The sequence below is a fragment of the Phyllostomus hastatus genome, unplaced genomic scaffold (assembly GCF_019186645.2).
Source record: "Phyllostomus hastatus isolate PE091 unplaced genomic scaffold, TTU_PhHast_1.1 phas_scaffold_585, whole genome shotgun sequence".
Taxonomy (NCBI): Eukaryota; Metazoa; Chordata; class Mammalia; order Chiroptera; family Phyllostomidae; genus Phyllostomus; species Phyllostomus hastatus.
Window position 1 is genome coordinate 29,586,844 of NW_025334037.1, and position 23,635 is coordinate 29,610,478.

Genomic DNA, 23,635 nt, shown 5'->3' on the forward strand with positions numbered 1-23,635 from the left:
CACTCACTCAGTGAGGTCTACTGCTCCCACTGACTAGTACCGTGAAGTCGTCGCTGTTCAGGCATGCACATTCCAGTCTGCTCTCCTTGGCTGCCAGGGTACATCACTATTGTGCCAGCTTCTCATTATAGTAACAATGGCTGGACTTTCCCCAGACAGACCTCGTATATTTCTTCTCTCTTTTTAGAATGTTGATACTGGTCACAAGAGATTGTGGGACTTGATATCGTGGGACTTGATATCGTGGGGCTTGCCAATGCCCAGAACTTAATGTAATAATAATATAATATATTAGGGGTGTGCAAAACGCTGGGTTTTCATCCTATATTTAAAAATTTCTTAACACAACTTCATGAGGTGGGTGCTGTTATCATCTCTGTCTTCCAGAGCAGAAAGTGGGGGCTCTGCCAGCTTAAGTAACTAGCCCAGAGTGACAGAGCAGTGAACTGGCCTCTGTCTGGCTTTGGAGACTGAGTTTGGACCACAGTGTGGACTGACACTTTGATATGGTGCAGATGCAAAGTCATTAAGGACTCTTCGTGAGAAGAGGGCATCTCTTGTACTATTGCCTATAACTGGGTCTCATTGAACGAAAATGAACGAGTTGGAAGAATGCAGTAGACTCCTAGGGGATTACCATTCTACTGTTGAGAACTTTTATTTTTGTTAGTGGGGAAAATAAGTGTAACAGCATTGAAGGCAATTTTGAAATAGGGAAACATACCGTATGATCCCCGCAATTCCAATTCTTTTTCAGAATTGAAAGCAGGGACTTGAACAGTTATCTGTACACCAGTGTTTACAGTAGCATGACTCACAGTGGTCAAAAGGTGGAAGCAACCAAGGGTCCGTCAGCAGGTGACTGGATAGATAAAATGTGGCATATCCGTACGATAGAATAGTACTCATCCATGAAACAGAATGAAACTCTGACCCATACTACAACGTGGTTGGGCCTTAAAAACATTAACATTATGATGCAGATGGGCACATAAATTGTGTGATTCCACTTATATGAGGCATCTGGAATAGTTAAGTTCACAGAGACAAAGGGTGGAGCAGAGGTTGCCAGCAGCTGGGGGAGGGAGGATTGGGGAGTAGTTGTTTAATGGGGACAGGGTTCGTGTTGGGGATGGTGAGCTGTTTTGGGTGCAGATACTTTGTGGTGATGGTTACACAACACTCTGAATGTATTTACTGCCACTGAGTTGTGTTTAGTTATTTTCAGGCCCCAATCTTTGCATTCGTACTGTAGCTGGTTTAGTGTGTAGAGGTGAGCTCATAGTATGGACGGGCCCCAGGGTGCTCAGGTGGGTGCCTCCTCTTCTGACCCCTATCTCTGACAGTGGAGGGCGTGTGCATTTCCCCCCTCCCCGCCCTGGCCTCAAAGGTTCCCGCTTAGTAAATATCAACTCTTCATGTCAGTTTTTGGTAAGTATGGCCGTGTTTCAGGAAGACGTTTTCTTTTGAGGGAATGATTGAAGACAAAGAGTTTGTTGTGACTAACATACACCTGAAAAGCACACATATCCTAAGTGCATAGTTTGATGAATTTTCACAAACTTGAACCCATCTGGTCACCAGCCCTCAGGTCAGGAAACTGAACGTGATTTTTACTCTAGAAAACCCCCACGGGGGGCATTTTTAGGACAAAAGCAAAGGCCCAAAGAACTGAGTGGGGAACCGGTAAGTCCCTCTGCATTAGGTGGGAGCCACAATTCTTGAAAGAACAGAGCGTGCGAGCTTCTCACCTGCATTTTGGAGTTTGCCCCTCGTGAGCTCATTTGAGACTTTGATGGCGAAACAGCAAATCCTCTTGACAGACACTTTGAAGTAAAGCTGGAGGTCACGATGCTCAATGACAGACTTCTGTCTTCCTTCCTCTCCTCCGACCAGGCGCCAGTGGAGTGGGTGACATCTGCGTGGTCCACGTCACCACGGCTGAGATACGGTTGGAGTGGCAGAGTACAGACAACGCCTCGGACTACATCTACCACTTACACCTGAGCTCTGCGGACGGCGCTAACCAGACCCACAACAGTTCTCACAGAGCCTTCACTTTCAGGGACCTGACCCCGGGCACCTTGTATAACATCACAATTGTTCCAGAAGTGAAAGGCGTCCTGGGGCACCCCGGCTCCCTTCTGCAGTACACACGTGAGTGTCTTAGGAGGCCCTCTTGAGGGCGTGTTCTCCTTGACTTTGACTTGGAGGGTGGGAAGGAGGCATTGGCTAAGAGGCCCTTGTTGCTGGGCTCCAGGTCAACTGTGAAACGACTTACACGGAAAATACTGGCCTCAGCAGAGGTTCTGCTCTTCTCACCGGGCACTGGTGCTGAACCTTGTGGACGTGGGGTTGTCTTTGGAAGCAGGAAGCGATCCCATAAGCATGGGAAACATACACCATCTCATTCATTCCTTGGGCACCCAGACAGGAGCAGAGGCTCCTTGTCCCGTTGGTGTGGGGAGAGTCTGCTCAGAGGATGAGCTTTATATGCCGCGGTGAGGGAGGGCCGTTGCTGTCAGTCAGCCCCAGTGAATGTGTGGTCGAGATGCTAGCTTATACTCTTTCCAGTGTATGTTTTCTCTTTGTTACTCAGGTTTCAGAAACAGATAAGCAATTATATCTTGAGAACTGCAGATACGCTTGAAGTGTTCAAAGAAGCATGAAAAACTTTATTCTTTTGAGAATTTAATCTGTATAATTATTTTCTGAGTGTCTTTTTGAGACGCCTTCTATCAGTTGAGTCAGCAAATATTAGATTTATTCATTCTTTCCCGAAAGGAGCCAGGCTATTTGTAGATGAAGCCTATAAAAGAGTCCTTGCATTCAGGCTAATCTGTGCTTTTTATAAAAAAAATTTATTTTGTTTTCACTAAGGGCCCAGCAACGTGTCTGATGTTAAGATCAGCACCAACACCACCACAGCAACCTTCCACTGGCGGAACTCTGACAATGACTCTGGCATGTACACCTACCGCCTTCTTATTGAGCGGGAAGGGGACTCCAGCAACGCCACTGAAGTAGTCACGGGTGTTGGCATCACTGGTGCTACAGTCCCCGATTTAATACCTGGCTCAGGGTACACCGTACAGATCTTCGCCCGGGTGGGAGAAGTCACCGAGTCACTGGGACCTGGCTGGCAGTCATTCTGTACCGGTGAGTAGCCGCAGATGCTTCTGGGACTTCTTCTGGTGGGGGCCTTGCAGGGAGGTCCGCCCCAGACTTTGGTTTGTCAACTTTTGTGTGGTTTGTCACAATAGACACGGAGCTCTCAGAGACATCCTGTTAGCTTATTAGGGCTGCCTTGCTGCCTTCATCTTGTATTCATCCTGCAAATATTTATGGAGCACTTACTGTATGCCAGGCACTTTAAAATGACTCAGATACGTCCCAGCCTTCCTGGAACTTTTATTCTGGAGGGGAAGACATAATGAACAAGATAAATTAGTTAGTAGCTTGATGATTACTGCCATGGAGAGGGGAAAAAACCAAGGAAGAGGGATAGTAGATGTTTGTTGAGGGTGCCCAGGGAAGGCGTCAGGGAAAAGGTGACCTTTGAGCAAAGCTCTGAAGGAAGTAGAAAGCCAGCTGTGTGACTTCAGAGCATAGAGCGTTATAAGCAGAGGAGCAGCTGGTGTAAAGGCCCTGAGGCTGGCGGGTGCCTGCTGTGCCAAAGGAGGAGCAGGAGGCCAGGGTGGCAGGAGTGGGTGCACAGGAGCAAGAAAGTGAGGGGTGGGCGGCGAGGCCCCAGAGCAGGGGTGTCAAGCTCATGTTCATTGGGGGCCACATCAGCCTCACTGTTGCCTTCAAAGGGCTGACATAACTTTAGGACTGTATAAATGTAACTGCTCCTTAACTGTCGAGGAGTTGAAATCACAGTCGGCCCTTTGAAGGCAACGGCGAGGCTGATGGGGCCCCCGGTGAACATGAGTTTGACACTCCTGCCCCAGAGGGAATGGCTGGGGCACGGATGACGTCTAGATTGTAATGTAGATAGTTTGGCTTTTCCACAAGGCAGATGCAAAGGGTGTTCTTCAAATGGATGCCCAGCTTTTCACCTTTCTTGGTCCTCATCTCTCACTGCAAAAGGTGTGGTCACGAGGAGGGGAGCCCTGTGGTTGGTGGAGGGAGCTTCCGGAGAGTAGCCCAGGGACTGTTTTGCAGACGGTTATGAGGACTTCACAGCTCTGATTGTGGCCCAGGGACCACCTTATTCTCCACTCTCTTTGCACCTGCACCTTCCATTCCTTAGACCAAGCCATTAAGGTGTGTTCCGGCTGATTTGGAAGGCGGGAGACTCACTGGATCAGCCTCCCTGAGAGTGTAGGAGCTGGCACCTCAATGACCTCTGACCTTTCATATAGAGTAGTGAAAGAAATCCCTGCATCCTTGAGTCACCTTTGCTAACTCGGGCTCCATCCCACCTGGTCTAGACTCTGGTCTTTAGTATTTGGGTGGCTTCCATTTCTGACACTTCTCTTAGCTATAATCATTGCAGCCGCAAACCAGGAGAAAAGTCTCTGTGAGCGTTTGGGACTGGGGTGGATGGGACAGGGGCTGTGGGAGCAGGTGTGCCCTGGGCAGGTCGCCCTGCCCGGCCTCCGGTGGAGGATGAGGGGGTTGCACTTGATGACTTGCCCTCCTCCTTTAAAAACCACTGCAGCATTAAAGCAATGATGATGTTCTCCCCCAGGGCATTAATATGGAGTTTTTGATTTGGGTTGTTGAGTATGTCAGCTGTCTCCGCGTGGCATAACATTGATTGTTCTCAGTGTCTCAATTTGATCGCTGTCAACTTCAACTGGTCTACCTGACTGTGGAGGATCGTCCATCGAGAAACCTCCACCATGAAACTTCACAAACCACTCTTGACACATGTGTTCAGTCACGGCACCTTCTCCATACACTGTACAAAACTTTTTTTGCGTTTCAGTTGTGTTTTTACCTTTCTTGAAATAATAAAAGCATAATAAGGCAAAATGTGCATTTTCTCCCATCTTCAATGTTAAAGTGGCTACACAAAAATTTACCCATTTTGATGTTTATTTTTTTAAATGCATGCTGATAGGACAATTGTCACAATACGATCTAGCAAAATTGTCCTGAATGAAGTTAAGGATGGCTAAGCACTACTACAGCCATCTTACAGAAAAAAAAAAAGAAACAAACTTTTTGGCCAACCCAATACTTAGTCTCTGGAAGCCTCATCTGATTCACCCTGAATAAGATGCTGTAGGCAAAGGAGCTGCTATCACCATACTGTTATGACAGAGCCACCTCTCACGGAGCCCTGTTCTTTCCTGGTTCGGTGACCGACAGCCTTTGCTTCACATAATCCTCAGAGTCCTGAAGCCGAGGCTCAGAGCAGTCACGTGCAGGATCCAAGGTCACATGGCTTAGTCATGCCCGATTCAAGGCCATCCTCTGCCTCTTCTGCCTCATTACACGCTTGCCCCCTCAGCATGGATGGGCCAGGATTCTATTGTTCCCCAAGGTTTCCCGTTGGCAAAGGCAGAAGCCCCAGAGTCTCACGCGGAGCTGTGCTTGCTTTGCAGATCCGGCCCCGGTAGCCTCCTTCCAGTGTGAGGTGGTCCCCAAAACGCCGACCTTGGTTCTGAGGTGGGCCTGCCCTCCCGGCACCAGCACGGGCTTTCAGGTGGAGGTCAGCAGAGGAGACTGGAGGAACGAGACATACCTGGAGGGCTGCCCCCCGGAGGAGGCTGGAGCTCAGTACTGGACGGAAGTCACACATTTGAATTTCTCTACCTCATATGACATCAACATCACCGCCTTGTCCTGTAACAAGACGGCACCCCCTACCCAAAACTCCTGCATCACGAGCATCACAGGTGGGCTTTGGGGCGGCAGGGTGGCCTGGTGGCATTGTGGTTACCCTGGAGCAGCTGGCCTAGGGGGAAGTGTGGGGGCCTTGGTCAGAAGTCTCTGCTGAGATAGTGGACACATAGGCACGAGGACACCACCTCCAGTGTCCCCCACTGGAGCTGAAGGTTTGCTAAGCAAGGTTAGGGCTGTGCTGTCCAATAGAATCTAATGTGACCCTCATGTAATATATTATATTATGATTTAATGATACAGCTCAAAGTCTTCTAGGAGCCATGTTAAGAAAACGTAAAACAGAATAATTGAAGTGAATTTTGATCACATTTTATTTAACTCAGTCTATTAAAAATGTTCTCATGTCAACATGTAGTCTGTATAAAGTAAGTTATTAATGAGATATTTGCATTCTTTTTTGGCACTAAGTCCTAGACGTCCAGTCTATACCTTACACATGTAGCATCTTTGAACTTGGACTAGTTACGTTCCAAGTGCCCCACAGCTGCGTGAGGCTGTGGCTGCCATATGGCACAGGGCGAGTTCAGAGAATTGCATTGTGGGTGTTCTGGAGCCCCTTTTTCCAGGTCTCCCTAAATCTTGAACATAGCAATGGAAACACACTGTGTGTGGGAGACAAGTTTAGGTAGAGCAAGTGTGCGGAGAAGGATCAGCTTTAATTCATCATGTCCTTCCCGTTGTGTTAATTCTGGGAGGAGCTTCACGAGCTTTGCTTGGAAAGGTGAGGCACCCCCAGGGGCCGTTCTGTGGGGGGTTTCTGGTTCCTGGTTTCTGGTTTCTGGTAGGGGGGTCGGTCAGATTTCTCCGGAGAGCATTTTAAACCTACTCCAGCAAAGTGAGGACGTGGGCGTGCGCAAGGACGCGGCGCAGGAATGCGGCCGGGTCTCCGAACAACGTGCGTTCTCTCCATGCCACCGTCTCTGCCTCCCTCCGCTGCCGTGTTCTCAGCGGGCTGATCCCTCCCAGGGCCGTCTGTGCGGCGGGCAGATGTCTGCATATGGCTCCCGGGTCCCCACCTCAGAGCTCCTTTCACACAGTCACTCATCTCCTTCTCCTGCCCCAGTTCTCAGGATGGGGAACCTGGCCCCCTGGGTCGGGAGGGCCCGGGGGCAGAAGAAAGGCAGGTCTCCTTCAACCAACAAGGCTGCGTGTGGGAGGCCGCCCCGGGGATGCGGCTGGGCCACTGAGGAGGTCCTTGTGAACTAGGCGGGCTCCCTGCCAGTCCCTTCCCTGCCCCTTGCTTCTGGATTTGCTTTGAATGAGCCCAGCACACAGCCTCCGGAGCACGGGCGGGGACTGCAGATTCTCTCCTTAATAATTTTGCTCCTTTTTTGGTTTCAGAGGTTGGATGATCATGTTTGGTTTGTTCTGTTTCAGACCCGCCTCCTCCAGATGGATCTCCTAATATCACATCTGTCAGTCACAATTCGGTAAAGGTCAAGTTCAGTGGGTTTGAAGCCAGCCACGGACCCATCAAGGCCTACGCTCTCATTCTCACCACTGGGGAAGGTAAGTGGGGGGTCGTTACGGGTTAAACAGCCAGGGACTGACACCCTGGCTGGGCCCCATTTCTGCGCCCACTGAGGCACATTAGAGGTACAAATACATGTCTGTTTCTACACTGTAGCCCATGCCTGGCAAGCAGACGGAGGTGGGAGGGGTCTACTATTTGCCTGATGGTCTAGGTCAGGGGTTGACCAACTTTCTGGAAAGGGGCCAGATGGCAAACATTTGGAACTTTGCAGGCCTTACAGTTTCTGGTCACAGCTCTTCACCTCTGCTGGGGCAGTGCGACGCAGTCCTGGATGATGCAGGGAGAGTGAGTGCGGCTGTTCCAACAAAATGTTGTTTACCGGCACGGGCTGGCTGGATTTGGTCCGTGGGCCCTAACTCACTGACCTCAGATCTAGGTTTTTTGTCTCTTTTACAACATGGGGGCTTATCTTGTAGGTGGCAGAATGTGTATTAAGCAACTCTCTCTCTCACACACACACATGCAAATGCACACGCACAAATCGTCGGCAAAGCGTGACTTTCTCTTGAAAGCAGACGGAATGATTTGCATTTGTAGTGGGAACTTGCACACAGCATCCTCCTGGCTGAGAGAGGAGGCGGACGAAAGGCCCCTTTTCCTTAAAGGGCCCCAGCACGTTCTCTGGGAGTAAGAAAGGAACCATTCGAGGGTGTCTTTGCTAGCTGCGTGGGTGCTTTGTACAAGGCCTGGATTGGAAATGCCAAGTTGTGTTGTTTTGGGTGGTTCTTTAAATGCGAATACTGCAGTACGGCTCCTTCTGAGTCGTTCAGCCTGTGACTGTCCTCATCTCCTCGAGGAAGGTGGGGCTCAAACACACCGCCGGGGTGGGGGTCCTGAAAGACAAGGAATTTGCTGGTTTCGCAAACCTGCAGCAACATTTCAGGAAGTGACGTTGAGCTCTCTCTCTCTGTCTTTCCGTTTGGGTCTGTTTCAAGTACCTAGTCATTTTGCTCTGAAGGTTTTCAGCAAATCCCACACTCAGGCCTTTGCTGCATGAGGCAGGCAGTACTGCATAGCGGTCAGACTGAACGGTACCAGCCTGGGGTGGGCGAGATCGCGTCAGATCGTCCGGGTTAGAAATGCAACTGCACCCTGTGGGCAGTGTGGCCTTGGGCCCTTTTTGCTTTCTGTGCCTTCATTTTCCCGTCTGTCAGATGGGGAGAGTGAACCTAGGTGAAGAGGTTGTTGAGGGGGTTCAATGAATTAACGTAAATAAAGCGCTCAGAACTTAATTCTAGTGGAGCCTGGCATGGGAAGCGTCCTTGAGGGATGGCGGCTCTCATCGCTGCCACCCGTTGTCAGTGTCATTATCCAGACGGTGGGAGACTTACCTCTCTCTGCAATCACTGTCTTATGATTTCCCTTCTCTATGCCTTCCTTAGCTAACCCGTCCACAGAGGTTTTGAACCGTACGTACGAAGATTTCAAAAAGGGGGCCTCACCTACTTACGTGACATACTTCATAACAACAGGAGAAAATGCAAGTTCTGAGGGCTTGTCTGAAGCCTTGAAGTATGAAATCAACGTGGGGAACGAGTCGAACACGCACGGCTATTACAACGGGAAGCTGGAGCCCCTGGGCTCCTATCGGTAAGGCCTCCCGGGTCTCCCTCTTCGGGAGCCGAGCCTCCTGGGGGGCACAGCTCGCAGGCCTGGGTGTGGGACGTGTCTCAGCCTCCTCCTTTCCCCTTCGTCGTCCCGCAGGGCTTGTGTGGCCGGCTTCACCAACATTACCTTTGGCACCGACGGTCTCCTCATAGATGGGAACAGGAGCTACGTGTCCTTCAGTCGCTACTCAGAGGCTGTGTTCTTGCCCCAGGACCCAGGTAGGGGAAGAACCCCAGTGCTGTGAGCGATGCGGTGGGTGTTCGCAGCCAGTGTCCACAGAAGGCTGAGTGTCTCGGTCTCCCTTGGTCTCCAGGGGCGTTGGCCTGCTTGGCTTCTTCTATCAGAAGTTGAGACGTCCCCTGGCCATGAGGTCCCCAAAGGCCCCCGCCCTCCTTCTCTTAATGTCTGCTGCACTTCAGGCTGCAGACCGAGTCCTTTTTCCCTGGCGCAGTGATTGGGGTGCCCACGCGCCAGACCCTCAGTGCGACTCGGTGCATAGAATCCTTGAAGGGGCCACAGAAATGTCTTGTCCAACCCATTTTAGAAATGTGGGTGTTGACGCCCAGAGAGCGAGAGTGACTTGCAGAGGGTTTCCCTGCGGCTTAGAGGCAGGCCTGATGTGCTGGTCTCGGACTCCTTGTCAAGCACTCCTGTCCTTTGTCACACAGAACGAGGTGGTTTAGGAGCTTCAGGGACCCAAGCAGGATACATCCCCCACCCCTCAGGCCAGAGTCATGCCGACCAACTGGCTTGTCAGTTTGCCTGGTCTTCACACCGGGTAGTTGCTCGCTGCAGGACAGAATTCCTGCCCCAGAAGCAAAGTGCAGGGAGTCTCCACACCCTTCCCCAGTACAGAAATGGGTTTCATGTCACCTGAGCACGGAGCTGTAGACACCTCTGCTCACGCGTGCGGAGTAGCCTCAGAAGGTGCGAGGCGTTCTAGCGGTGCTTCCCTTAACGGGGCCGAGCCCTGAGACACCCCCCACTCCCACCCCACTCCAACTCGAGGGGTCCTGCCTGGTTTTCTGTTTTATATAATGGGCCCTGCACGCAGTTTCATCTGAAGTATGAAATCCGTGGGTGAGAGCCTGAAAATCACTGATCTAGCCCCATTCCCTGAATTTACCGCTGGGGGGACTGAGACGGGGAGAGGAGCAGTGACTGTTTCAGGACCTCCAGTTAGTGGGGACTGGGGACAAGTCACCCAGATGCTTAGACTAGTTTTAGGTCCGAAGGTGTTTAACTCTGTGTATGTCACACACACGCTGTCTGGGGTCCGAGGACTCCCCTGGGGGTTGGCGGACACCTCTAGAAGGCGGCTCCTGTTTGGACTTTTCCCAGGTGTCATCTGCGGAGCAGTGTTTGGATGTATCTTTGGTGCCCTGGCTATTGTGGCTGTTGGAGGCTTCATCTTCTGGAGAAAGAAAAGGTGACTGTTACTTATATTAATAATAATAATACCCTCCTTTTTTAAAGGATGCTTTTTATCGTGAAAAACTTTAGACTTTTACGCAGTTGGAAGGAATAGCGTCACGAGCCCCCATGTCCCCATTATGCATGGTGTTGGCTGCAGGAATTGTCTCCTTTCACCCCCACCCCCAGCTGGAGGGTTTCTGAGCAGACCCCAGCCTTGACGTCGGGCCATGGGCAGGCCCTGCAATGCGGTCACTACTTGCAAACAGTGCGTTCTGGTGCACAAGTCAGTTTCCTGAGGCTGGGTGAAAAAGGCGGAGGGGTTAAGCAAAAACACAGAAACACACAAATAAATATGCAAACTCACAGACGCAGACAACAGTATGATTACCAGAGGTGAAAGGGGGGTCGGGAGGAAGTGGACGGTGTAGGGGGGATAAATGGTGATGGAAGAAGACTGGACTTGCGGTGGCGAACATACAATACACAGATGATGGATTATAGAAGTGTCCACCTGAGACCTATATAATTTTATTACCTAATGTCACCTCAATAAATTCAATAAAAAGAAACTAAACCAAACCAAAAGAAACCACTTTTCTGGTGTCAAGAGAGTTGGGTTCAGAGTTAGCCGCCTTTGAACCCACACCCTGTCTCTGACTAGTCGTTAGGGAGGTTTGCATCAGTGTCCTCATCTGTGATGGGGATAAAACTCCTGACCTGGCAGAGCATTAAATAAAGAAAAGTGCCTTGCATAGTGTTTGTGCCTCGTATGCTGTGATTACAGGACTAGTTCATCTGCACACCTGCCACTTGAGGTAGTTAAATTGTAAAAACAACAACTCTGTTTTGAGCGCTTACCGTGTGCCTGGGTTTGTACTCTCCATGAAATCTCTCACGCACGAGGCTCTGGCAGGCAGGTCTGGTCGGCCCCGCTATGAGGGGTGAGCTGAGTGCAGAAGTGTGGACATGGGCTCGAGACTGGTCTTTGCTCTCCCTCGCACACCCTCTTGCCCGATCGTGCGGTGTGTGCAGCCTGTGTGTCCGCTGCGATGCATCGCTGTCATTCCGTGCTGCCAGCCAGGGAGTTTCCGCCCCCGCCCAGGGTTTCTAATGCGGCCACGCCCGGTGCTTCCGCCACCGCCTGGCCCTGTTCACTTAATAGGCAGTGCGGGCTGCCCAGATGCTGATACTTGCGTTTTCAAGGGAGGGGTCAAAACCATTGTTATTGTATCTTGTTAAAATAAAAGTGATACTGTTGCGTATAAAAAAAAACAAGCAAAAGGAGAGCAAAGAAAATAGATAATCCGTAATCACAGCACCCATACGAAACTACCCTCAACACTGATGTTATTACAGAACTCACACACAAACACACACAGACACACAAAGACACACACACACACACACACACACACACACCCAGAAGTGGGATCATGGTGTACGCATTCTTTTCTGGTTTGCTTTATTCGCTTAAGACATGTGGACAGCTTCGTTTTGTCTTTACGTGGATATAGAATATTCAACTGTATGGATGTTACAACCAATGTCCCTTTTTCCCCTTTGCCATAGTTATCTATCCTTGTACCCAAAGATCTGGGCCCATTCACGATTATTCCCATAAATGCCAAGCTGGGCAGTGGCTGAGTCAGTGGGTATACCTGTTTTCCATTTTGATACTGATGCCAAATTGTCTTCCAGAAAGTTGTTTTTTTTTCTTTTTAACACCAGTATGGGGGTTAGCCCAGGGTGCAGGACAGTGTCACGTGCCTCACTACCTTCCCTATGCTGGGTATATTTTCTAGTTTATTCCATTAACTTATCAGAAAGCCTTTCTAAGAAGCAGAGTATGAAATAAATGAGTCTCACTTTACAATAAGGTAATGCTGCTGATAGATATTTATACCAGGAACTTCCTAAAAGCTGCTTGGGTGAGATTCTGCCATGGTTTTGGATGGTATGAAAGAGAGGAACCTCACAGTTTTCCAATCGGCACTTGCTGCTTAGACCACTCAGCTTAGTACCAGCGCGCAGGGCGAGTGCTGCGTGGGAAGTAGTCCCAAGGGAAGGCATCCTGTAGGCCCATGAAAGGGGCAAAGCACAGAATTAACGTTTTTTTGTCTAACGTTTTTTTCTTTTCTTTTGCAACAGGAAAGATGCAAAGCACAATGACTTGCCCTTCTCTCAAATTAAGTAAGTCTCTAAAGTTATGAGCTTTATTTTAAGTGCTTCGGTCCCCCATCTGTTCAGTAACTATCTAGAGAATTTTTGGTGGGACTTGCAGTCATTTTTCCTGGCTGACACATGTGGCCACGATCATCCAGGAGTTCTTGCTAGCTTTGCTGTCTGCAAGGAATGTGTGTTTATCAGCGTCTGGCAGCCGGCTCCCTGCCACGTGCTGCTGTGGCAAGGGCGACCATACTGACCCTATTCGACCAACAATTCTACTGATAAGTGTGTATTTTGTGATTAAAGCCTAGGTTACCCAGACCTAGGATCAGGGAACTTGCCTGAAGTTACAAAGCCAGTCACTTATATCACAGGGTCTAGAAGTTGAATTTCCTGACGCCAAGTTTTGTAAATAATATTATACTGACCCCTTCCCCAACTTCCCTCCCTACAAAATATTACACTATATATTTTCCTGTTTGGGGAAGATGTTTATCTCCAGAGGCATGGTTGAGTCATTTTTTCTAATTGCATATTTTTTTTTCTCTCCCTTTCTATGATGAAGACCTAAAAAGTGAGTAAGCTCTTTCCTCTAAAGAAAAAATAACTTGTATTTTTCTATTTCAACCGTATTGAAAGTAGAAATCCTAACACACTGTTTTGTTTTCTTAGGTCCAAGTTAATCCGAGTGGAGAATTTTGAGGCCTACTTTAAGAAACAGCAGGCTGACTCCAACTGCGGGTTTGCAGAAGAGTATGAAGTACGTGGTTGTAAACGTCGTGTTTTCATTGCATTGTTTTTCCTGAAAGTTGTAAAACGGCCCGTTTTTGTTTCATGGTGGAGCTCTGGGTGCGAGGCGATTCTCCTGGAGGGCAGAGCAGCTCTCCTGTGTCCCTTGGGGTCGCACTGTGGCCGAGTCCGGCTGTGAGCGCCTAGACCCTAGATGGACCTTAGATTCTCGAGGTGCTGATCCCCCAAGATTATGCAGAGATACAGAACCCGGGCACTCAAGCTATCGGGCTGTTAACTGAAGTAATTAGGGCACTCTGTGAGCCGGAAAGACACCAGATGGGGTAGGTGGGGGGCTGGGGCTGAGGCTGAGGCTGTGTGGTGGAGGTGGATTCTGGAGGGTTTGGTGAAGTCTCTGGAAAAGAGCTTCTGTCTTTCCGTCCCCTAGATGCCTCACCCCCAGACCAGCTGGACACCCCGCCCCCAGGTGGCCACGCCCATCACCCTCCACATGCGCGCGCATTGCAGCATAGGAAATACGTGCTATTTAACACGACAGGGTTAGCTACGGTCATGCTGTATTCCCACTCAATTCTGCCATACTCCGTGCTCAGTATAAATAATATTTGAGCACTAGCTAAATGAACAACTCATTTGTTTTATTTTCAGGATCTGAAGCTTGTTGGAATTAATCAACCCAAATATGCAGCGGAACTGGCTGAGAACAGAGGAAAAAATCGCTATAATAATGTTCTGCCTTGTGAGTTGATTTTTGCAGTCTTCCCTCGAACGGTGGAGGGGAATCAAGATACCAAACAGCCACTTCCACAGCCATGCATTCGTCCCCTGCTGGGTGCTAAGCACTGTGGTTAGGCATATTCTATTGGATTCTGTCCTTGTGGCAACCTCAGGGAACGGGTGGTATAATATTCACTTTGCAGGTGAGGAGTATGAGGCACAGAGTGGCCAAGTGATTTGTCCAAAGTCACACAGACAGTCATGGCAGAACCAGGCTCTTGTCGCTTTCATTCAGGGACAAGGGCCAAGCCTGTGCTTTTTAATTATTATTTTTTTTAATTTTAAAAATGTTTTCCAATTACAGTTGACCCTCAACTATATTATTTTGTATTAGTTTCAGGTGTACAGCACAGTGGTTAGACAATCGTATACATTACAAAGTGGTCCCCCTGACACTTCCGGTACCTACCTGGCACCACACACAGTCATTACAATATTATTGACTGTGTTTCCTGTGCTGTACGGTACACCCCTGTGACTGTCCTGTAACCACCAATCCCTTCACCTTTTTCACCCAGCGCCCCCCGCCCCCCCAGCCCTGCCCCCTCCAGAGCCTGTGCTGTCAACCCCTCTGTCTCTCTGCTCCTTTATTTCCGTTAACGTAGTAGTTCTGGAAGGAAGGAGCAGGACAGGCAGGGAGTGAGGGGCAGGGAGGGACAGGCAGGGAGGGACAGACACCTTCTGCTTGTCCAGATGCGTCTCTCTCTGGTGGGCCGAGTACATTTCACAGCTGAGTATGAGTTACATTTGGATTCACTCCTGTTTTCGAGAATTAACGATGTCTGCAGCCACATTGGCAGGGGTAACAGCAGATTGAGTTTAAAATGATAACTGTTTATTACCTCCTTCATTTAGACAACATGTAAACCCCTTCCGCTAGAAGGTTCTTTGTGGTTTCTCTTCTGGGTGGGAGTCTGGGCACAGGTAGGAGTGTCCGTGGACGGCAGCTGTGCTCTGAGGTCGCTGAAACTGACAGGCTCCGCTGATGACGTTCGAGGCAGGACACGTGGAGATGCTGCCTCCTTCACGTGAACCCGGTGTTTCTTTCCTGGCCTGGAGTGCTAACTTCTGTCTAGACTCAGGATTTCCCAGCTCCTGGATTCTTTCTCTTCATCTCCCCCGTATTGACTGTGGGCTTGGGTCCATATTCTGAGAGAAATGCTTTTAAAACTAGGTGGGTAGCACCCGCCCCAGCACTGCCCTTCCAGGGCTAACCAGGGATTATTGGCCTGCTCTTGCGGCTGTCCATGGAGATTGTCAGGTCCAGAGTTTGGGTCTCGTTTTTATTGGAAGATTTTAGGCTGGACCTCACTTTCGTAACTGAGTTTGGCATTGTTATTTTGTCCAGGGGAGGGCGAGAGAGCGGGCAGGCAAAGGCGGGGAAACATCGGTGGTGTTGCTGATAACTTGGTCTGACATTCAAATCTACGGCTATTATTTTATTTCTTGAGTGGGCAAGTTTGTGTGTTTTTGAGATGGCCCTACTTAGAAAACAGGAGAATTTTGTATTTTAGATCCTCCCCTCCCACCTATAGTAATCTTATACATTCAGTTTATTCTTGAATTTGGTACTGTCTTTTTGTGACAGTTTTTTTTTTTAGGAGACTAGAGAAAGTGTGAAAAGGGTGGGAAGGTTAACCTGAATATGTACCCAGTTGGGGCAACTTTATTTAATCCTAGTGGGAAAGGCACTAGCTTTGAATTCCAACTGCTCTTCACAAGATAGAAGCGCCTGGAGGAGTCACTTAATCTCTCTTACTCTGTCTCCTTATCTGTAAAATGGGCACAAATGCTTGTAGGATGGTTTTGAGGAAAAAGTACCATTGCTCAGGGCATTCCCTGGCCCGTGGCAGGCTGCCCGGATTCCAACCTTGCTTCTGCCACTGACACCACATGCCTCTTCTGTGCCACGTGACACAGGGCGCCGGTGAGGATCACGTGTGGCCACACATGTGCACTGCCAACCTGTGTACCTTCAAGGGGTGACAGAGCCCCTGCGTTGCCATCGTGCACTTCTTTTTTCTGTCTTGTAAGTAACTCCCCTCAAACACTCGCTTCTCATGAGGACCTTCCTCTCTTCCTGTCACAGATGACATCTCTCGCGTCCGACTTTCCGTCCACACCCACTCCGCGGACGACTACATCAATGCCAACTACATGCCTGTGAGTGGGGAGCTGGCCCGCCAGCCCCAGCTTGTTGGGGGTGGGGGGGGCCTCCAGAGCTCCTCTTTCTGTTTCTTTGACGTCGAGTGCGTGCTGATTTCCATTTTTAGGGCTACCACTCCAAGAAAGAATTCATTGCCACACAAGGACCTTTACCCAACACTTTGAAAGATTTCTGGCGAATGGTCTGGGAGAAGAATGTGTATGCCGTTGTCATGCTGACCAAGTGTGTCGAACAGGGGAGGGTAAGCGCCTTTCAAAAGTACATGTGACTAAGTTAAATTCATTCGTTCATTTTTTTAGTGTGGTGGGTGTCTTAAAAGCCATTTGTCCTTTTAGTTTTTTCCCACTCGCCTTAAAAAAACCCCACTTCTCCAGACATGAGCACCTCTATTCTTAGAAACTTGTTTTCTGTCTTTTTATTCTCCAAGTGAAAAACTTAAAAGAAAATCTTATTTAAAATAAAATAACTACAGAGTAAAGAAAATTCTTTAAAAAACCTATGTTAGTACTACCTTCATTTGTGGAAAAATATTATTCTCTATTCATTGAGTCGCTGCTGCTGAAGTTGGTTAATACAAGGAATTGGGTTAGTGCGTTGGGAACCTCCTGGGCCTGGAGCAAAATGCTACCTTGCAGGGCACAGCTCCTCCCTTCTCCAGCTCTGTGATTGGCTGCAAGCTCACTGTGTCTCTAAGCAACCCACTTCTTCATCTGTGATGTGCTGCTCGACCAACTTGGCGATTTTCAAACTTGCTTTTTAGCCTTGGAAACTTTTCTTCCTGCACCATCTCGGTCTTCTCCCCAGATAAGTCTTAGGAGTCCTTGCTCCTTTGTGGTGGCCTGCAGTGCCCTGGCTGCTTCCATTAAAGATACGATTTCTTCTAGTAATAAAACCCCATGTCTCCATGGCCATCTGAGGAGGACTGGAAAACATGTTAGATTCAGAAACTCTGTGCCTGAGCAATAGGACCTAATGTTGCTCTGAATGTTTTCATGTAGGCCTATTATTTGAGGAATAGGATAGGACTTGAGTCCCTAAGCCAGTGGTTTTCAAACTTTAACATGCATCAGAAACACCTTCAGAATCTCTCACTCAGAAGCCCCGTGGGGGACCCAAGAACTGCATCAAGACAGTCCCAGGAGCAGCTGCTGCTCCTGCTGCAGGTGCACGATAGCGAGAACCCGTCAGGCATCATTGCTTGTAATGTTCTTTACTTCCCTTTCATATAGCAGATGTTTTTCCAGCCCCAAGTACGCGTGAGATCCTGGGTTAGGGGCCAGGCATGGAGGAGTGACAGGTAACAAAGAACAGTAAGAGATGGTTTCCATCTTTGCACTTCTTGTGAAACAGAAGATGGGGCTCTGCACCCCCTTCTTGTGTCAGAATAGGTCATTAATGCAAATGGAGGGACATTATTTACGAATGCAAGCACACTTCACGGTGCTGTTTAGCCCAGAGGCTCACACGTGGAACATTATTATAAATATCTGTTAGAGAAACGAAAATGAGGTAGTGAAATTAACGAAGATCCTGAAGATGAATTTAGATGGTCCCTTGCTCATCTTAAGTCAGAGTTGAAGCGGATGATACTTATTCTGAATGAAACGGGAAGGGAGCCAGCATATTTTCTGCACGAGATAACTCCATATATGTTCTTTGTTTCCCAGACAACCCTGTGAGGTAGTATCCTTATTTTATAGATGGAGACACAGAGGTTCAGAGAGTTTAAGACCTTGCCCACCGGGTAGCACCAAAAATCCAGCTGGTTAAGAGGCTGAGCTGGAAATCAACTGCATGTCAGTATGTGTTCAAATCCTGTGTTCTTCCACGGGGCAGTAGACCAGAAACTGGGATCTTTGAAAAAGTGCAGATCCCCTGCCTGGGTCAGACTCTCTGGAGGTGGGACCCAGGCACCTGATTTGAAAGTGAAACAGACCTCCTGGGTCAATCAAATAACCAGCCAGGTTTGGAAACCACCAGCTTGCTGTAGAACACGCTTTGGAAAGTGGAGTGTGTGTGTGTGTGTGTCTTTTAAGTTGTTTGCTGAATGTGGTTGCAGATATTCTCAGAGAGTAGTCATTTCTCGATTTTTATTTCTGTTCACATTTGCTTACCCACCTTATAGGATCCAAGATCCTGAAATGATCTCATTTGGTGCTCTTCACTGGTGTCGATGTTTGCATTGCAGTTAGCGTGTCTCTGACGATAGTGGGGAAAGGTCTCATTTCTTCCAGCTGCACGTGGTTGTCGCTCGATCAGAGACGTTGAGTTCACAGACGTAGGGGGGTTGCTGTAGGGGCCACTGGGAGCTGCTGGGACTGTGTCCCCTGGGAAGCTGCAGCTGCTGCCCAGCTGGAAATCAGTTTTCACGCAGAAATGGGGCCTCAGCGTTGGCCAGATTGTCTGCTTTTTTTTTTCAAGAGAAGCCAGAAATCTGGATTTTTATGAAAAACCGTCCAATTTTAAAAGAGTTGGCAACAGTTGTAAATGAAAAAGCCACAATTTTAAGGGTCAAGCAGAACCCATCTGAAGGACTTAACCAGTGCCTCATGCCAGTGCTCAGTCTCTGGTCTCCCTCGGGAGGCTTTGGTGGTAGCGGATGGCGTGACCTGCGTCTTTGTAGTAAAATGCATGTTCATTCTAGACCAAGTGTGAGGAGTACTGGCCCTCCAAGCAGGCCAAGGACTACGGGAGCATCACTGTGGCGATGACGTCAGAAATCGTTCTTCCGGAATGGACCATCAGGGACTTCACGGTGAAAAACGTAAGTAGGGAGTCCAGGTGTTCGGGTCTTCTGTAACATTACCCTGTGTTCATTTGAGGGGCCATGCTTTTTTAGGTTAGTCTTCACCAATATATTTTTTCATGCATCTGAAAAACATTTTTGCTTTCTTCTTTACAGAATAAGACAATTCATGTCTGTACAAACACTAAGATAGATTTTAGGTTTACTTTCTTAAGGAGCATTTCATGGTACTCTTGACTAAAATGGACCTTAAGAGCTGGCTCAGTGCCCATCGCTCTTTTCCTTGCATGTCCAGGTGACTTGCCCGTACAGCTTCTGTTACAAAGCACGGTCCTTTCAGATTAGCTGGTTGGAAACATGGCGTCAGCAACGCCATTTCCTGTGGGAGCGGTTTATGGTAACGGTTTCATTCATAGGATTCCAGGGCACCTGGCTTCCCTTACTGCCCAAAACTATGAAAAACAAATCCAATAAATTGTGTAGGCATTTTAGGAAGTCACCTAATGTGTCTTTTTCTTTTCTTAAGGGTGTTTAAAAAAAAGCAGTGTCAGGAAGTAACACTGATATCTCCTGATGGGCATAAATTGTGTAAATTGGCATCACCCTTGGCAATTTATATCAAAGGCATGAAAATATCCATTCCCTTTGATCTGGTCATTCCAAGTTTGAGAATCTGTCCCAAAGAAACAAGCTGAAGTGTAGGAGAAGGCTTATTATTCATAAAAATGAATCTCAGCCTTATTTGTAGTGGGGGGGATGTGATTTGGAAACCATGCACATGCCTAGCTTCTGGAAAACGGATAACTAAGCTGTAGGCTTTGTAGTCACAGTACTGTGATTCAGCTGTCAGTAATGGGAGCTGTGTAGGCTGGATCATTACCGTGAGTATAAGTAAGTGAACATGCTGGGAGACAACGCTTCATGCATGTCGTGAAGAGTGTGTCACAGAAGAGGTTGGCAGGAGGCTCAGATGGGAATGCCTGCCGTCCAGTGTAGGTGAGCAAGGGCAGGGCCTGGCCATGGGCATAATGAGGACCGTTGAGTCCGGGGCAGGAAGGGCCTCGCCTGGGTGGAGTTCTGATAATCAAGGTAATCACTGTATCACTCTGTTATAACAAGGTTCACTTTCTGTTGTCTGCCTGATGTTGAAATGGATGTTTTTGGGCGAGGGCCTTTTCTCAAATGCCCATAATTCTAAATATTGATGCTTGCTGTGTGCCCCTCATGTTTTTAGGTTCTCTGGGAATTATGAGGCAGGTTTTTCCCTGAAGGCACCAAATATGCTAGTTGTATTTGTATATATTTATTCTAGCTCAGTGACATTCCCAGGTGGGCTCAGGGCTGGGGTTGGCGAAGCGCTAAGGAGTCGTAGGTGTGAGAACGCGAGCACGCCATTGGTAGAACACGGTGCTGGGAAACGGAAGGGGCCTGAACCCAACCTCAGAGGGTGAGGGACTCTGCATCTGGGCTGAGTGTTGGGGACGTGACTTTCCTTCCCGGAACCTTTGCTCTCTTGTCCTTAGAGGCGATTTGATGAACACGTCCCCATTTGTGCAGGCACTTTATGAGCTGCTGCATCAGTGTAAAATTCCAATTTCTAGTTGTAACTACCCGTTTCCCTGCCTTTTCAGCTACCTGGTGCGGTTCAGCATTCAGGTACTGCTTGATTTCACTAGCCTTTCTGATGCTGCTAGGCAGTCTTTCTCTCTGGCTCTAACCCCTTTTCTTGGCTTTTAGAACTTGACAAGCGACAGTCACCCTCTGCGACAGTTCCACTTCACCTCCTGGCCTGACCACGGGGTGCCCGACACCACCGACCTGCTCATCAACTTCCGCTATCTGGTTCGCGATTACATGAAGCAGAGTCCTCCCGAATCGCCAGTGCTGGTGCATTGCAGGTAGGCAGATGGCGCTCCCTGTGCGACAGATTTCAAAGGCAGTTGTAAGTACGGCCGCTCTGGAAAGGCGGGGTGTGAGGCTGAATGCAGCAGGCATTTACAGACCCAGGAAGGGCTTGGATGAGGGACCACGATTTATTCCCGAAACCCTGGGGCAGGGACTGGCAGACCGTGGCTTGTGGGCCAGAGCTGGTAGGTTGCCTATATATTTTTTTAAACCATAATGTCTTTCATATTTATAATGTTTATTGTAAAATATGTTAACCTAAGCCCTGGCTGGCGTAGCTCAGTGGATTGAGTGCGGGCTGCGAACCAAAGTGTCTCGGGTTCGATTCCCAGTCAGGGCACATGCCTGGGTTGCAGGCCATGACCCCCAGCAACCGCACATTGATGTTTCTCTCTCTCTCTCTCTCTCTCTCTCTCTTTCTCCCTCCCTTCCCTCTCTAAAAATAAGTAAATAAAATCTTTTAAAAAATATGTTAACCTTACAAAAATGTAGAGAATAATAACAATTTAATAAAGCATAACATGAGGCCATGCATGGGTTTTTATTGGTTTTTGTTACTAATGCATTATAGATGTAAAGTCTCCACTTACTGGCCTCCTATCGCCTTCTCCTTACACAGGAGAACATGGCTCTAAAGTTTATCTCCATCCTTCCCTTGTGTGCTTTTGTAATTTTATTATATATGTATATGCCTCTATAGTCTCATCTAGCTTTACACTTGCACCAGATTTTATCATGTACACATCATTCTGCAACCTGCTTTGTTCATTCGGCATGTTTGTTATTTGACAGTATTGAAACATATAATTCTTAATTTTTTTTTATTTTTATTTTTTAGAGAGAGGAGAAAGAAGGGAGAAAGAGAGGGAGAGAAACATCAATGTGTGGTTGCCTATCACGCACCCCCTACTGGGGACCTGGCCTGCAACTCAGGCAGGTGCCCTGACTGGGAATTGAACCTGTGATCCTCCAATTCTCAGGCCAGCACACTGAGCCACATGAGCCAGGGCACATAACTCTAATTTGTTTTATTTAATCACTTAAAAATATTTTTGACACACAAAAACCGCACATGCTATATACAAGTTGATGAGTTTGGGGATAAGTATACACCCGTGAAACTGTCGCCAGCATCTTTCTTTGCTGCCTGTTTTTGTCGAGTTTCATTGGAACGTAGCCATTCTCATTTGTTTACACAGTGTCTGCAGTTACTTTTATGCCGTGGTGGCAGAAAGGGGCCATTCGGTTGCCAGCTGAAGGTGTTTACTGTCTGGCCCTTTACAGAAGAAGTTTGCCAGCCCCTTCTCTTGAACAATGACATTAGCTTTAAAGCTGGAGGAATTAATTTTGAGACAGCAGAAAGGAGGGGCTTTTCTGCCCTGTGGGGACTAAACTGATGAAACTTGCCATCCTACTTTATGGCGGTAACTTGCACAGCACTGAGGTTTAAGACTCTTTAGCAAAGTGTTTCATTTGTGGCATTTGGCTCCAAAGGAACTGTAGGACTTTGGGCCCCAGTCCCAGGCTGGTGCAGTGCGATTTGCTGAGGCTTCACCTGAGCAAGTGCTGAGTGGCCCTGGGCTGTGCCCTGAGAGCCTGATGATGGTGGAGAGCAAGACACAGGCGCAGGGAACGTGGGAGCCGAGCAGCGATGGTAACCCCCAGCGACGTGCTCATTTCTCTTCCCTTCCAGTGCGGGGGTTGGGCGGACAGGCACGTTCATCGCCATCGACCGGCTCATCTACCAGATGGAGAACGAGAACGCCGTGGACGTGTACGGGATCGTGTATGACCTTCGCATGCACAGGCCTTTGATGGTGCAGACCGAGGTGAGGCCCGCATCCGTCTCGCCATCCCCCCTTCCTGTTTGCTTTGGAAAGGTTGTATCACAACACATACGTGTGTTAAACTCTTTCACCCTTCCAGATCTTTCTGGCTCTTGGCCATGAGGTAACACTGATTTCTTTAAGATCCAAAACCGACATGGGCTTGAACTACCTGTGGCACAGGGTGGCGGCGATGGCACCACACCCCTAGACGTGCCAGGGTCCTTCCTCTGCCGCCCGTGGCTCACCCAACAACCTCAGCCAGTCTCTGAGCTTTGGCTTGCGGATGTCACTCTCGTAAAACTGGCATTTGCACTCTTTGTTTCTAAGAAGCTCTGACCCCCCTGAAACGAAGCCCGTGAGCAGGCTTATCAAATGCCAACAGCATGAAACTGCGCAGTGCTGCGTAAGCACTGACGGCAGGGTAGCCTCACCCGGCCGTGCGACCATTAAAGGGCATCAGTCACGCAGCCTCGGGAGGCGATGGACGCTTAATATCCACAGTGTCGCTTGTGTCAGATGTCGGGTTTGGCTTTCCCTGAAATGTTCCCCACAAATGTCATCTTCAAGGCATGTTCTCAACCAGTGCACTGGGAAATGGCCTTTCTCAAAGCTGTCGGGTTGAGTGGGCCCCCACCAGGGTGAGGGCAGAATATTAATTCTGCCTCAGGCGGTCGCTGTGCAGCCCTCGAGAAGTCTGTGAATGCTCGCTCTGTTGTTGAGCCAGCAGGGAAAGTTCCAGAGGCCTGGGGACACCATGTGCCTGGGGGCGAGCGGCGTGGTTGTGTGCAAGGCGTGGAATCCCCCTCCAGAGTTGGTCAGAACAGACATTGTCTTTTTTCTGCCTAATTATGCAGAGCAGTGGTTCTCAATCTTTTTTC

General features: G+C 48.7%; 1 protein-coding gene across 3 annotated transcripts in view; it reads left to right on the forward strand.

Moving 5' to 3' along the window:
• Positions 1-23,635, forward strand: part of PTPRJ (protein tyrosine phosphatase receptor type J) — a 150,225-nt gene that overhangs the window by 121,866 nt on the left and 4,724 nt on the right. For all 3 annotated transcript variants that reach the window (XM_045825317.1, XM_045825319.1, XM_045825318.1), the window contains exons 9-24: positions 1,897-2,157; positions 2,881-3,159; positions 5,559-5,852; positions 7,237-7,368; positions 8,776-8,983; positions 9,098-9,219; positions 10,343-10,430; positions 12,566-12,607; positions 13,149-13,157; positions 13,256-13,343; positions 13,982-14,072; positions 16,200-16,273; positions 16,384-16,518; positions 18,922-19,041; positions 20,761-20,921; positions 22,622-22,757. In XM_045825317.1, coding sequence (XP_045681273.1) covers positions 1,897-2,157; positions 2,881-3,159; positions 5,559-5,852; positions 7,237-7,368; positions 8,776-8,983; positions 9,098-9,219; positions 10,343-10,430; positions 12,566-12,607; positions 13,149-13,157; positions 13,256-13,343; positions 13,982-14,072; positions 16,200-16,273; positions 16,384-16,518; positions 18,922-19,041; positions 20,761-20,921; positions 22,622-22,757 — 2,240 coding nt within the window. The remainder of the gene's footprint in view (positions 1-1,896; positions 2,158-2,880; positions 3,160-5,558; positions 5,853-7,236; positions 7,369-8,775; positions 8,984-9,097; positions 9,220-10,342; positions 10,431-12,565; positions 12,608-13,148; positions 13,158-13,255; positions 13,344-13,981; positions 14,073-16,199; positions 16,274-16,383; positions 16,519-18,921; positions 19,042-20,760; positions 20,922-22,621; positions 22,758-23,635) is intronic.